This window comes from Nothobranchius furzeri, chromosome 2 (assembly GCF_043380555.1).
Source record: "Nothobranchius furzeri strain GRZ-AD chromosome 2, NfurGRZ-RIMD1, whole genome shotgun sequence".
Lineage (NCBI taxonomy): Eukaryota > Metazoa > Chordata > Actinopteri > Cyprinodontiformes > Nothobranchiidae > Nothobranchius > Nothobranchius furzeri.
The window spans coordinates 30,212,881-30,227,501 of record NC_091742.1 but is presented as its reverse complement, the minus strand read 5'-3'; the positions used below and the strand labels follow the sequence as shown (position 1 = coordinate 30,227,501).

The 14,621-nt window shown below is 46.2% G+C and overlaps 1 protein-coding gene across 2 annotated transcripts in view; it reads left to right on the top strand.

The window, feature by feature from the left end:
- Positions 1–14,621, top strand: part of emilin1a (elastin microfibril interfacer 1a) — a 49,777-nt gene that overhangs the window by 25,914 nt on the left and 9,242 nt on the right. The window contains exons 2-9 of one of the 2 annotated variants that reach the window (XM_015948368.3): positions 3,261–3,377; positions 6,340–6,530; positions 8,377–8,476; positions 8,790–8,898; positions 9,663–9,833; positions 10,344–11,621; positions 13,338–13,752; positions 14,025–14,141. In XM_015948368.3, coding sequence (XP_015803854.3) covers positions 3,261–3,377; positions 6,340–6,530; positions 8,377–8,476; positions 8,790–8,898; positions 9,663–9,833; positions 10,344–11,621; positions 13,338–13,752; positions 14,025–14,141 — 2,498 coding nt within the window. The remainder of the gene's footprint in view (positions 1–3,260; positions 3,378–6,339; positions 6,531–8,376; positions 8,477–8,789; positions 8,899–9,662; positions 9,834–10,343; positions 11,622–13,337; positions 13,753–14,024; positions 14,142–14,621) is intronic. The other variant, XM_070545682.1, reaches the window with a different exon arrangement.

Here is a 14,621-nt window from a genome sequence, read left to right as displayed (position 1 = left end):
GGATTAACAGCTAGCTTAACATGAAATGTTAGCTCAGTATCTGTAAAACTAAAAGCTTTAGTCTTAAGGCTGAGTCATGCTTCTCCATCTGTGTCAGTGCAGAGACACGCAACGCCATTATCCGTCCTTGTGTAGGGCCCCGGCAGGCACGCAAGTACGTACGGAGTCGAGCCCACCTTTTTAAACATCCGTCGAATGAGACAGAACGCGAGCTTGTGATTGGTCAGGACGCCGCTGTCGTCTACACCGTCACCATTGCACCCTCAAAAACAAAGAGAGCTGAGGATAACTAGCAGCAGACACGGAGAAGCTTGAATACCTCGTGAAAAAACTCTAAAATATGAACATTTAATCCCCCGTGACTGGAGGAGTGAAAAGCGTTTTATTTGTGGACAGAAATGATAGGAAACGTGGGTTTGGAGGTGGCGAGCGCATGAAGCGGTGGAGGAGGATGAGAGACAAATTGGTCTGTGTTAAAAAGTCTCTTATATACACAAAAAACACAATATAAACATGCTATCTTGGACCGATACATGACAGGATACCACAGAACAGCGCTACGCCCTCTGCTGTCCTGGTGGGGAATTGCCTTGCAACACTCTCCAGGAGACGGAGAAGTATGAGAGCAAATCGCTTCCATCAATCCGTGCGTGTCTGTCCCTGTTGGAGCTGACGGAGAAGCATGAACCAGCCTTTAGTTACGTCACTTGGCTGTGGCGGCCATATTGAATTGGGTTGACTCTGTAGATCTTTTAGGCGCTGGTCCAATGAGTACTTTCTGGGAGTTTCAGTAATAACCTGCACTGATCACGAGGAGTCTGGCAACAAAACATGCAAATGCAAACAAAAACAAAGTAGAAAGTCAACAAGGTTGATTTACTGCCGACATCTTTTAAGTGTGTCGCCCCTTCAGCTGAAAACACAACAACTGAACCTTTAATGCATGAGCTCTCAGCATTTTAATGCTCTAGTGACCTTTATTTGAAATCGCAGAGTGACAGGAGAGTAGGAGTACTTTAGCTTTTGTAAACTGGCCCCCCGCCCAACACACACACACACACACACACACACACACACACACACACACACACACACACACACACGCTCTTAATTGATTTTACACTCATGGTTAGCTCTCCTCTAACAAATACAAAGGCTTCTCTCACACAGTCCCACGATGAAAGGATGGAAAATGAACTCCCTGGCAGCAGGACGTGGACAGTAAGCTTGGGTTTGCCAGAATGGAAGCACAGACGCACGTTTGTGTGTCTGTGTGCACATCTGGGTCTGGTCAAAAGTGAGCGAGGCGGCTTATTTGTGTGAGAACAGCGCCTGCTCTCCATCAGAATGCATAAGCTGCCTTATTTATCCCTCGTCTGCTGCGTGTCACAGTTTGAGTTAGTGAGTCGGGATAAATGACGGACGGACGAGTTCCACTGAATCCGTGATAACATCTTCACAGTGGAACAAGAGGGGGATCAAACACGGAGCAGGCTGATTTCTAAGCATCTGTGTTTGTTCAGCTCCTGGTGAGCTGTTAGATCTCTGCTTCCCAAACACACCGTGTAAAAAACCAGCACAGCCTCACAGCGCAGTCCACGAGCGAGGCCGCCTCAGCGCTGATGACATGAATTCAGCCAAATTCCTTTAAGATGAGTGTGTTCTCCAGATCAGCACGAGGAAGCGTGGATTACTGTGAGTTTACCGAGAGAGATGTGTTTCCATGAGGGAGACTTGCAGGACAAGGTCTTTCCATGGTAAACTGGGATTAAAACGTGCTTTCTTGGTTCCAAGCCATCGTATTGGTGCATCAGCCTTCCAACAGGCCACAGCTGGTATTACTGAAGACACATTTTCACGTTCACTAGAACAACACAGAGTTCACGTTCTTTAACACGACTGCTGCTCTTTGCTGCTGCAGATTGGCCATGAAACTTTTGCACCCCACAGATAAAAAACTAAGACATGTTTAATGTGAACGTTGCTCTGAAAGTGGCTCCAGGGTTAGGGTTCGAGATGTTCCTACAGGATCATTCTCTGCCAGAGTTTTCCCAGCTGTCCCACTTCTATTCCTCATATTTGTTGTGGGCGGTCTAAGGCACACCTGTACATGATTCATGCTGTCTAGTCAGCCCCGTGATGTGCCACACCTGTGAGGTGGGATGGATTATCTCGGTAAAGGAGAAGTTTTGTGTGTGTAGATTCAGATGTTTGAGTGGAGCTCATGAAAAATGGGAGCAAAAACAAAAGTGATGCATTTATATTTTTGTTCTGTGTGTATTTGCAAGTCTGACTCCAGAGCAGTCAGTGCCTCCCCAGTCATGAACCTCACTGCGCTCTCCATCACTTTGACGTCATATTTCAAGCACGCCGTTTGCCAAAAATGGCTTAATCCCCAGTTTTTTTCTCCAAAGGAGTTTTATGTAACTTTAACTTATTCAGTTCGCTCTGCCTTCCAACCCGGTGGCGACTGTTTACTTGTACATGTGCTGCTTTCTTCCTGTGAGTGTTGGTTGTCAAGACAATGCAACGATGTTGGTGGAAAGCAAAACAGATTCTAAGAACTGCTGCAGGTTCAACTGAAGTTTTTAGTCGAGAACATGCATTTTCTCTCTTCCTGATTCAGTGAGAATGGGAAAGGTCCGGTGGGCTGGGTGGGGCCCACAGGCCGCCAGTTCACACTCACTGAACTAGAGGAGCTGAAGCTTCATCAACAATCTGTCTTGTGTTCAAGGGGTGAGCTGGTGTGTGTGTGTGTGTGTGTGCGTGTGCGTGTGTGTGTGTGTGTGTGTGTGTGTGTTTCAGTAGAGGATGGATACAATGCAGCCCTGTTTAAACAGCATTAAGTCTGAACTGATCTGACATGTTTCTGAGTTTAGAAGAACAAACGAGTCCAGGGTTTGAGATCTCGATCTTCAAACTTATAATAGAGCCTCACAATCAGCTAGTAACCAGCTCTCTGATGATTATCACTTCCTGTCTGCAGAGGCCCGGATCAGGTGATCAGGCTCATGGCTGTTTTGGGCATCTTTGATTTAGAACTTGGAGGAAAGCAACAGTCAGTGCTTGTTTACTTCTCTCCTTAAATGCCTTTGTGTGTGTGTGTGTGTGTGTGTGTGTGTGTGTGTGTGTGTGTGTGTGTGTGTGTGTGTGTGTGTGTGTGTGTGTGTGTGTGTGTGTGTGTGTGTGTGTGTGTGTGTGTGTGTGTGTGTGTGTGTGTGTGTGTGTGTGTGTGTGTGTGTGTGTGTGTGTTTTCACAGGAATTGGTGTGCCTATGTGGTGACGCGCACAGTTAGCTGTGTGATGGAGGATGGGGTGGAGACGTACATTAAACCAGACTATCAGCGCTGCACCTGGGGCCAGTGTCCCCGAGTCACGTGAGTGTCAGCTGCTTCACATCTGAACTAAATCTCCCTTCATGCTGCTGGTTTTATCTGTGTTTGATGTTGATGCTCTGACTTCCTGTCCTCTCAGCTGATATCCTTCACTTATCCATCATCTGTTCTTCTTTCCTGTGCAGAAACTCTGAAGTCCTTCTGCTCTTGTTCTGGTCACAGAGGCCATTGCAGAGTTTGTGTGCACCCAGAGCTTTCTGCAGTCATGATTACAGCTCAGAGTTTGGCTAGGCTTAGTGAAACGTTGTATGTTTTTGTGGTGAAGCCTAATCCACCAACACTGACCTGGGAATCTCCAGTCACCAAAATCCAGCAGCAGATTTCCTTTAATGGGACTTAGTGAATGAGTTCTCCAAATGCGGAGGTTGTGCTCACAAGAAAACACGAATCAAACACTGCTGGAGTTTTCCTCTTGTGAAGTGTTTCTCCTGTGTTTGGGCCTCAGACCGGTCGGTTGATCCTCAGTCCTTCCAGGGGCTTCGGCGTAAACCCAGACTATGCTAAGAATGAAGCCAGCTGGGACTTCCGGCACCACAGTCTCGTACTCCTACTACTACTGTGACTCTTTCATCTTCCTTTAGCTTCCCACCTTTCTGTAAGCCCCGTTCTGCTTCTCCTCAGAGAGGACGTTCATTTTCACCCATGATTCCAGCTGAGATGTTTGTAGTTCGATTAAAAAATCCACAAGGTTCACTGCAAGAACTGTGATGCCATTTTTAGCCAACTCTGTTTTATTTATTACATTGTTACTGCAGCAGGGGGTGGTTCAGACACAGCTGAAAGACACATTAACAACTAAACTGCATCAGAGACTTTTCCTCTTTGGCACTCAGCTCACTGGTTTTCAGGAGTAGCAAGAGACAGAAATAATGTTAAAGTTCATCAAAGCACTCATAACCCCATAAATCATGCATACTGATATGAAGCCATTTCCCAACATTGAACCCTGGGCACACAGATATAAAGGTTTGGGGAATCAGAGCCGGGTTTATGAACAGATACGGGTCATTGTTGAAGATGTCACTAAAGCAGTTTGTGGTACTTTTTAAAGGTTAGAACCTTCTATGGGGAAGCCAGTGAAAGGCATCATCTCAGATTGGCCCTTTTGGGCAGCTTAGACATCTCATGGGGCTTAAAGGAGATGTACAGTTGGATGTCATCTGCATAAAGATGGTAGGAGATTACTTTGAAGGAGCTCAGGATGTGCTGAAGAGGAAGCAGATAGAGGAGGAAGAGCAGAGGCCCCAGCACAGAACCTTGTGGGACACCATGGGTAAGGGAGGTGGTGGAGGACCTAAACCTGGAGACGGCCACAGAAAAGGAGCGCTCAGAGAGATAAGAGGAGAACCACTCCAGAGCAGATCCTGATAGGCCTACCCAGTCTCTCAGCCTCTCCAGTAGCAGGTGATGGTCAACAGTGTCAAAGGCTGCAGTCAGGTCCAGCAGGACCAGAACAGAACAGTCCCCTGCATCACTGTGGGTCAGAAGGTCATTAGAGACCCTAAGAAGAGCTGTTTCAGTAGAATGAGCTCTACGAAAACCTGACTGGAAGCTATCATAGATGTTATGCTCATCAAGAGCAGCTGTGAGTTGTTTAGCCACAACCTTTTCCAAGATCTTGGAGATGAACGGAAGTTTAGAGATGGGTCTGAAGCTGCTATGGAGAGAGGGGTCGAGACTCGGTTTTTTAAGAAGCGGGTGGATTACAGCGTTCTTACCCCAAAATTCCACTTTCTCCGGTCCGCCCCCGCTTTCCGCTGCCGCTCGCTTCCGAACTCAATGTTTACTGGTACCCGCTCTACAACGGCTCCGCTCCGGTGCGGAGACCTGAGGTGCGCAAACAAGCATGAGCGGGATTTTCGAGATCTTGCGATACAGTCCGAGCAATAAACGCGGAAGTTAGATCCAAACACCCGTTGTGTGGGAGAAGCATCGAAATGAGCTGTTTAATCTGCCATCATTTGTGTTGAGAGATCAGCAGTGTTTGGATCAACAAAGGGTGACTACTTTGATAGTAGAAACTGTATTTATGGCTTATTTTTGTGCATTTAAACTTCAGCCGCCATTGATAGTTGTTAAAAGTTGTTAAACCTGTGCATATGAAACAAAAAACGCCTTTTGTTTATCGATTTATTGTGAAATAACGGAAGTTGTGCCCGCTCCTTTTCCTGTTGGGCCGTTGTGATTTCTGTCCATTTACTGCGGAGGTGCTCCGGCGTCCGGCAAAAATGGGATCGATTCTATTTTTGCCGGATGGCGGAACAGCCGCAGTAGTGGAACAGCTCTGATTGACTACAACGGGACCGTTTTTGCTGCGGAGTTCGTGCCGGAGCGGAGCGGAGATAGTGGAATTTTTGGGGTTAAAGTAAGCAGGGACCTGACCAGAAACCAGAGAAGCATTAATCACAGAGAGCACGCTGGAAAGGGCATCAGTATGTTTAATAAGCAGGAGAGGACAACATACATAAATGTGACTGTGGCTTAAAACCTGCTGGGGACACATCATTTTAAAGATGCAGTATGTAAGAATATAGGAAGAATTTTACAGTGAGAAAATCCCTAAAATTATCATTTACAGTCCTTTAGTATTTGATTTGGAACCTGAACTATTATTACAGTAAAACATTTTGAAATGTATGAATTGTTATGTTTGTTCATATCTTTTGTCATGTGTAATACTTTTGGTATACTGCATGTACTTTTAAACGTGGACCCGAGGCAGAACAGTCTTCACTTTGGTGTAAACTAATGGTTCCTGTAAATCTCATCACTTCCATTTAATGCAACAATTCTCCCTCCGTGGCATCAAATGCATATGAGGGACGTATCGGTTAGATTAGAACTAATCTAGGTTTATGTACAAAAATATATGTCATCATTTTTAATGCTAAATATTCCTAGTTTGAATAAATGAAACCGTGATGTATGTCTGTGTCACCTTCAGGTACCGGACCTACAGGAGACCGAGGTACAAGATAGCTTACAAGATGGTCACAGAAATGGAGTGGAAGTGTTGCCATGGTTACTCGGGGGAGGACTGCCACCAGGGGCCACAGGCGACCCCTGACACCCGTATCAATGGGGGACAAACTCAGACGACAGTAAACACCAGGGGAGGACAGAACGGCGGAGAAGGTAGGAGGAGCTACACCTTCATGACTAATGTCATAAATGAATGAAACGAATGACCATAACAGAAATGAACTCAAAACATCTTTGGAGATTATTGTCGGACATCGAGTAGCCTAATGACCTCCAGCAGACTGAACTGACCTGGCTACTCACCTTTCCTTCATATTGAAGCACTTTTCTCACAAGTTTATCTGGAGATATCTAAGCTTTCATTTTACCGTGCAGCGCTACTACAATGTGTCCCGGAAGTGTCAGCTTTGTGTCTTTATTCATCTTTTGTGGGATCAAATTGATGGAATGTGTTTTTCTATGTCGATGCTGGATTCGAGCCAGCTGGCCTCCATGCTCCTTGCACACACTCTCAGATGTTGTTTCCAAGAGCCAGTGGAACAATAGATCACTGTGAGTCATCGTGTGCCGGCTCACAATGAGTTTTGTGATACTTTTATTGTGTTGGACTTTCACAGAATTTCTCATGTAGGGAATGGGCCCAGACTGTTGTTAGTGAACTAAGCACCAGCTCGGAGTACCCGCCCCCTTGGAGGCAGTGGGATGGTGCTAGATGCAGCTCCCAATGGGAGTTCCATAGTCCTGCTCCAATGACCACCTGACAGTGCGACCTGGAAGAGCGTGATAGGGAGGAACAGCCCACCTGACCCGACCCCAAGCGTTTAATTTGACCTCTGTTGGCCATAACCAACATCATGTTCGAACATAAGGATGCTAATCAGTACAAGCTGGAGCAGGGCAGCCGAGGTTTCAGGTCAACGATTGACTTTGTAGTTGTGTTATCTGACCTGTGGCCATATGTTGTAAACACTGGAGTGGAGAGGAGCACAGCTCTCAGATGAGAATCACCTGGTGGTGAGATGGATCAGATGGCGGGGAGGACACCACGTGGACCTGCTAGGCCTAAACGTAGAGCGAGGGTTTGCTGGAAGCGCCTGGCGGAAGAAGATGGCCTTCGACTCCCGCCTCTAGCAGAGCGTTGACCACGTTTTCAGAGCAGCGGGGGCTGTTGAGTCTAAATGGGCACAGATGCTGGTTCTGTTTGAAGCGGTAACCCCCAGACTCACTGGTGGACACCAGATGTTAGGGGAGCAGTCAGGCTGGAGGAGGACTACATGGTTGTTCTGTGGGTCTCCAGAAACAGCCGAGTGTAAAGTGGCTGGGATGAAGATCAAGTCCTACAAGTCTATGGCTCTTAACTAGAAAAGGGTGGATTGCTAACTCCAGGTGTGGCAGAGGTCCTGCCTCACATGAGGGAGTTTTAAGGGTCTCAGGGTCTTGATGAAAAGTGATGGATGAAGGGAGCAGGAGACTGGCAGATGGATCGAGGCAGCACCTGCAGTGGCGGTGAGAATTACTCCTGGTGCCCCCTGCCCCCCCTTGGGGAGGTGTTTAAGGGAAGACATCTCCTGCCTGCAGTAGGCTCCTGGGTTGACCTAGGCCAGGATGGAGGGATTATACCTCCATGTTGGCCAGGAAATGCCTGAAGATCCTGCTGGTAGAGCAGGTGGAGGTAGCCGATGAAAGGGAGGCTGGGCCCTCTTTGCTGCAGCTGCTACCCCGCCCGGACTCAGGTCAGTGGGTGACGGATGATGGACGCAAGTTTTGTTCTGTTGTCCGCTGCTTGAATGCTAGACTGACTCTAATCTCACTTCCTATAGTAACTCAACCCTCATAAGGACGAGTAAAGTTGTGAAGCTGGCGTTTTCAGGAACTATGGAAGGGTTTTAGTCCTGGCTTTCATCAAAGTCCGGAACGTTTTCTTCAATAAACTTAAAACTAAACTACAAACTTAGTACGCAGATATTTTCTAAATATAATCCCTTTTCTATTTTCCAAGGTGACACGGACCGAATCCGGCAGCTGGAGGACAGAATCCGTGTTCTGACCAAAGATCTGGACAACATGCACACCAGCATTCATGGCATAAACCAAAGACTGTACGTGGATGTCTTGTCTTCCTGCGTGAAGCGTGTTCATCTGCAGACTGAAGCTTTGTTTAAACGAGTCCAGGAAACACTTGAGCTGGCTTTCGTGCACCACACAGTAAACAAACGTCCAGTAGATAGTACATGACTTCCTGTTTGTGACTATTTATGCAGATGACTGGTGCATTATTAGTTCTAATATACCTTTTGTTTACCATCAGATTCACTTCTTGTTTACAAAACGCTGTAGTGAAACCCTGAGGTTGGTGTTTATTCCAGTAGATAAAACAGAGTCTTGGACAAATTCTTTACCCCCTTTTTCCAGGAATGGCCTGAGCGGGGCCACGATAGCTGCAGATTCAGCTCAGCCACACATGAAAGAAACCATCAGCAGCATCCAGACCAAACTGGATCATCTCTACAACAGAACACAGGTAGTACACATGGTTGGAAAGGAGGAATCTGGGTATCACAGCTTCTCTATGTCAGGTTTTTACTCTGTTTACAAATGAAATGTTTCGTATCTTATCAAATTACCTCTGAAGAGAAAAAATGGTCTGCAGGCTTGTCAGGTTCCTCCACACAAAACTCACTCGACGTTTTTACTGGAATTGCACTGACTGGTGGGGTGTTCCAATACATTTGGCAAAATAAGGAACTATAAAGAGCATAAAGGCAATGGAAAAAGGAGGATTTAAAAGGATTAATGAATGGGCAAAAATTCATTCATCTGGTCCAAAAGGACATGAAGGGGTCTGTTTTCTCAGGAGTACTGGGGCTTTATCTTCAGTGATGAAGGTATCGTCTCAGTCCGTCTGAAATCTTACATTCATGATTGGGTAGACTGGACTTGGGCTCCTTATGGTCCTCACGAACCCTTCTGTAGACCTAAGTCTCCTGGAGTTTGTCCTACAGCTGAGGCTTGGATCAAACTGGGTCACAAACAGAACCGTGATCCAAACACAGCAGCAGATCTACAACAGAACCACTGGGAAACATTTGCAACGGTCCAGTCAGAGTCCAAAAAGCAACCATAATGGTGCAAATGAACCTTTTCGTATGGCTTCATCAGGTATTGATCGAGGGTTAGGGTTAGGGTAACCCTAACCCTAACCCTAACCCCTCTGCAGAGGGCTCGGCTTTTCAGAACTCTGACTTGAATCGTTTAATATTTCATCACATTCATTACGCTGCTCAGGTCCATGACCAGACTCTGCTTACCATCAACAACCACCTGGTGAATGGAAGAGGCAACGAACTGGATGGGTCATCTGGGAGAGGAGGAGGAGGGAACCAGCTGAACACCCTGAAGGAGGACGTCCTGACCGAGCTGGAGAACAGAGTCTCTCTGTCTTGTTCTGCCTGCCAGGTAAAGGTGTTTAGGTGGCAAAAAAACCAAAAACAAGTTTAGTTTATACTATTGTTCAGTGAAAGGTGCAGGTCAGCTGTCGTAAACACAATCTGAATGTGGTGCAAAAGTTCATTCCTGTCAATATTTCAGCCTAAAAGGTGAAACTAATCCAGGAGACACTCATTCCACGCAAATCCAGATATTTTAGCCGTTATTTGTTAGAACTGTGATGATCATGGCGTACCTCACATTCACAGTCTCAGACATTCAGATTATTGTGAAAAGGTACGATATTCTAGACTCATAGTGTCACTCTCACAGCTAATGAATCCAGAACACCTGCAGAGGGTCTCTGAGCCTGTAGACGGTTTCTCAGTCTGAGCTGACATAATGGACTTTTCACCACTATAAACAAACCTAGAGACACCAACTCATACCCACCTTGGTACTATTTTTAATGTGTCCTAGTGTATTTTAGTCTTCACTCCACATGACTGATGTATTCAGAACATTGGTGTTCCCTTCCAGATTGGTGTAGATGACCTGAGACGGCAGCAGGCTGAGGACAGGGACAGGATCAATGCCCTCGAGAAGAGGATCAACTCTATAAACCAGCACTTCGCCCAGAGTTGGGAAATCTCACGTCAGGAAATTGAGCGCTCCCAGGCATGCTGCAGTACGGTGACAGAGCTGGAGGAAAGACTGTCTGACGTAGACAGTCGTCTGAAGTTTACTTCAAACAAGTGCGACACCATCAAAGGACGTCTGGATAAAGAGCTAGCTGGCACAGGCGGAGGAAAGGGAAGGGTAACCGAGGAGCGCTTCAACAGCAGGCTGAGAGAATTGGAGAAGAAGGTGAACAACACAGTCAGGAAGACGGAGCAGAGATGTACCAACACAGGAAACAACGTCAAAGACACGGTCCAGAGGGACTTCACTCAGCTGCGCAACATGGTTCTCAGCCAGCTGGATGACCACATTTTCAAGATTGGAAAACTAGAATTGGAAGTGTCTGTTCTGGGAGACACCGTTACAGACCATAGCCGACGTTTAGGTCAGCTGGAGAACATCACTTCTATCCTTGACAGAAGGTTAACGTCAACAACCAACATGTGCAATGAGACCTGTGGGGGTAGAGCAAAGGGAAAGGTGACCGATGATACTGTGAAAACCTTGGAATGGAGGGTTGTGACCAATCAAGGGGACATCAAGAGGCTCAACAGCACTCTGAAGAACTTGTCTGTGACAGGAGACTCTCTGATTGATAGAGTTATTGACCTAACCAATGACGTCAAAAAGATCGTATCTGTGACCGGGGAGAATGGGGAGAACTTTAACCGGATCGTCACAGAGGTGGAAATGTTGGGCAGGGACTTTGAGGACTGCTTGATTTGCAGCAAAGTGGAACAGGACCTACAATTGTTTACCAACGCCACCACGACCAGTCTCCACAGGTGTCAGAAGGAACTGACGGACCTGAGAAGAAAGGTGGACTCTGGAGAGTCCGTCTGCTCACAGGTCTGCTCTAACCTCCAGGAGGAGGTGGGACGGCTCCGAGAGGACGTGGAGGAATGTACGGGACAGTGCAAGATCAATATCAATGACCTGGAGAAACGCCTGGATGGTCATCATGTCCACAGTGGACGGTTAGGGGACGATCTAAAGTCGATCCAAGGAGAACTGTCTGAGGTCATCGTCTCCTTTAATTCCATTAATAAAACTTTAAGAGACCTGGGCCAGACTTTACACTCACATGGAGGCGCACTGGCAGATCTAACTAACCAGAAGGACAACACAGTCTCTGTGGTAAGCTGGTAGGAACATTACACAGCTGTGAAACCAAACACCCTAGCCAACAGGAAGATAGTCTCCTACACCTATCTCCTGCAGTAGCTTCTGATAGAGATGAAACGGTGAAACTCTAGGATCAGAAAATCCTGACAGATCTACGTCACCCTGTCACATACATTCATGGACTCACCCCTCTTGAGTCACGGCAGGGAAGGCTGTTTGTTTGTTTAGCCCCCAGGAAACAGCAGAGAACGTCTCGGCTGGTAGAAGCTAACCCTTAGCATTAGCAACCCCACCACACAGCAGAACTCCTCCAGGTTTGCGTTATCGACGTTGCAGAGCAGACAGTCAGTGGTAGAGTCGTGTTGCTGTTAGTCAGTCAGAGGAGATGTCCAGCAGTCTGGAAATAAGAGTCCAAATGCTGTCGTTTGCAGCTCAGCTGTGATGTGGCTCGCTTCTACTTCCTGAAGCAGGCGCACCGGAGCCTATCAGCCTATGAGTATATCAGCTGTAATACTGATATACTCATACTAATACCTAACCCTAACCCTATGGTAAATGATCTATGTTATGAAGCTTAAGAACTTTAGGAGCACCCTGATCTGCAGGGTGATCGTTGACAGTGTTTCAGGAAAAACATCTGATTGCTTTAGCAGACATTTGAGAATTACGGATCATTTATGAAACTGTTCAGCTGCAGTGTGTTCATTCTGTTACAGTCCACATGTGAGCACATGCTTTCAATTTTCTATCCGCAGCCCCAAATCATTTCATACAACGTTAGGGGAGTAAAACAGTAACCGAGCTTTAAAGAGTAGAGAAAGAACGCTCCCCAATAACCCAGTGGGGTGGAAATTTAAATGTCCGATGTTTTCATTGAGCGCTGTTTAAAAGATGGCTGCTGTTGGTCAAAATTAGCAAAGCTAATCAGCCAGTGGGCATGTTCTTATGAAACATTACTATTTGGTCCTTTTTTGCACATGCATATTACTTTGTTCCACTTTTTTCATAGACCAGTGTTCCGACCTTGTTATAGAAGACTGGGCCCAAACCATGACACGACCTCCAACGAGCTCTCGGTTTCCTCCTTAAAACTCTGTCACTGTGAATTAAACCAAATGCTCCATCTCAGTTGTGCTCCTTAGTCACCACTTGAGTATTTATGCAGTTATTAATAAATAAACGTACAGCTTTTCCTTCATTTGATGAGCTGAACAAGTCTGTGTCCAGTCAGATCTCAGATTTCTATAATTAGCTAAATAAACGCGTTTGATCATCTGAGTCAAACGTAGTTTAAAAGCATCGGCGCAGCTCAGCTACAGCACCTGGAGCTTGAAGGTTCCATCTAAAACCACTGTAATGGGGAAATACTTTAATGAACTAATAATTAGTTTAAAGTGAGCTTTTACATTAAAGTTATAAATAATGACTCTTGCCCGTTCTAGATAGTGCTCGGAGTAGAAATGGCTTTTATTTGAGGACTACCAGCTTCTGTAACCCAGCTGAGGATCTAGAAGGGTTTAGATCTCCAAAATGTCACAAACATTACTTCAACATGTTTACATCTGATTCTTAGTTATTAGTGTCGATAACAAACACGAGACAGCTCCTGACCAGGTAGGACTTCCAGATGTTGCACAGACTGTAACAAAGATAAACAAGAAACAGATCTGAGGAAGGCATTTGTGGCATAAAACTGTAGAATAAACTGGTTTTCTTCGTATCTTTAAGGCGACGGACCTACAGAATGAGCTGGCGGATCACATCGATGACACGAAGAACCAGTTTGGAAATCTGGACAAAGAGATCCAAATTATTAGAAACAACTATGCAACAGAGGTGAGGGAGTGCCGCCGGTCCCGTGACGGACTGGACCAGAGAATATCCAAGTTGGAGGGAGTGTGTGTCCGCATGGATTCCTTTTCAAATAGCCTAGAAAGGATCAAAGAAGGCCTGAACAGGCACGTGTCCGGCCTGTGGAGCTGCGTTAATGGGATCAATGCAACCGTCGCGTCTCACGGAGATCTGATTGAGAGTATCCAGAAGGTCCAGCTGGAGCGCGTCCACTCCGGGATGCATCAGCTGAACTCCTCAGTGCTGGATCTGGGAAGGAGGTTCCAAGTCTTTTTGGAGCAGGACTTTAGTGGTGAGTTAAGGGGACAGGGGTCAGATGAAAGCAGGCGTTTGATGGAAGACATGGTGTTAAAAAGAGACGAATGAAAGAATCCAGGCTGTCATGTTTGACAGGATCTTCTTAAAAGCCTATAAAGGCGAGGTTTCAGTAAACACGAGTACCGGCTTTCTTGGCTTCATGCATGTGTTTTTGGAATTCTTCTGAGAGATAATATCACTGGGGAAGAGGAATTCAAGTTAAGTGTTTCTTAGCTGTGCTTTCTCTAAATGTCCCCCTTTCTCCAGGTCCACCAGGGCCTCGAGGAGAAAGAGGCGAGCCGGGACCACAGGGTCCTGCTGGGCCCCAGGGGAGGGCGGGACCCCCAGGCAGAGAAGGCAAGAGTGGACAAGTAGGACCCGCAGGTAACGAGGAACTAAAGACTGTAGCATTGAAGTTGTACTCAAGAACTGGGAATTGTTGCTAAGATTAAATAGCAGAGTCCCAAACTGATAGATGCAGAATTTCCTTTAAATCTTTACTTGTTTTATAAACACTTTTTAAACCACCCAAAATGCTACAAAATACACGCGTAAAGCATAATAAAACAAGCCTGATAAAACCACAGAAAATACAAGAATGTAGGTCACATGACCAGATTAGGAAACCACAAGATCATGAACGAGTTCCTGTGCGTATCTTTAGAGGATCGCAGTGTAGCGAGACACTTTATCTACGTAGACCACATGCAGGGCGTGGCCTCCTGTCTGTCTGTTTTATAAACACCGCTCTACACGACAGTCGTGTTTGTGAGGGTTATTATTGAGCTCCGATCGGTGTTTCCTAAAGACCAAGTTCACTGAGAAAACACTTTTTATTTGTTGTTTTGATTGGTCAGAGTTTTT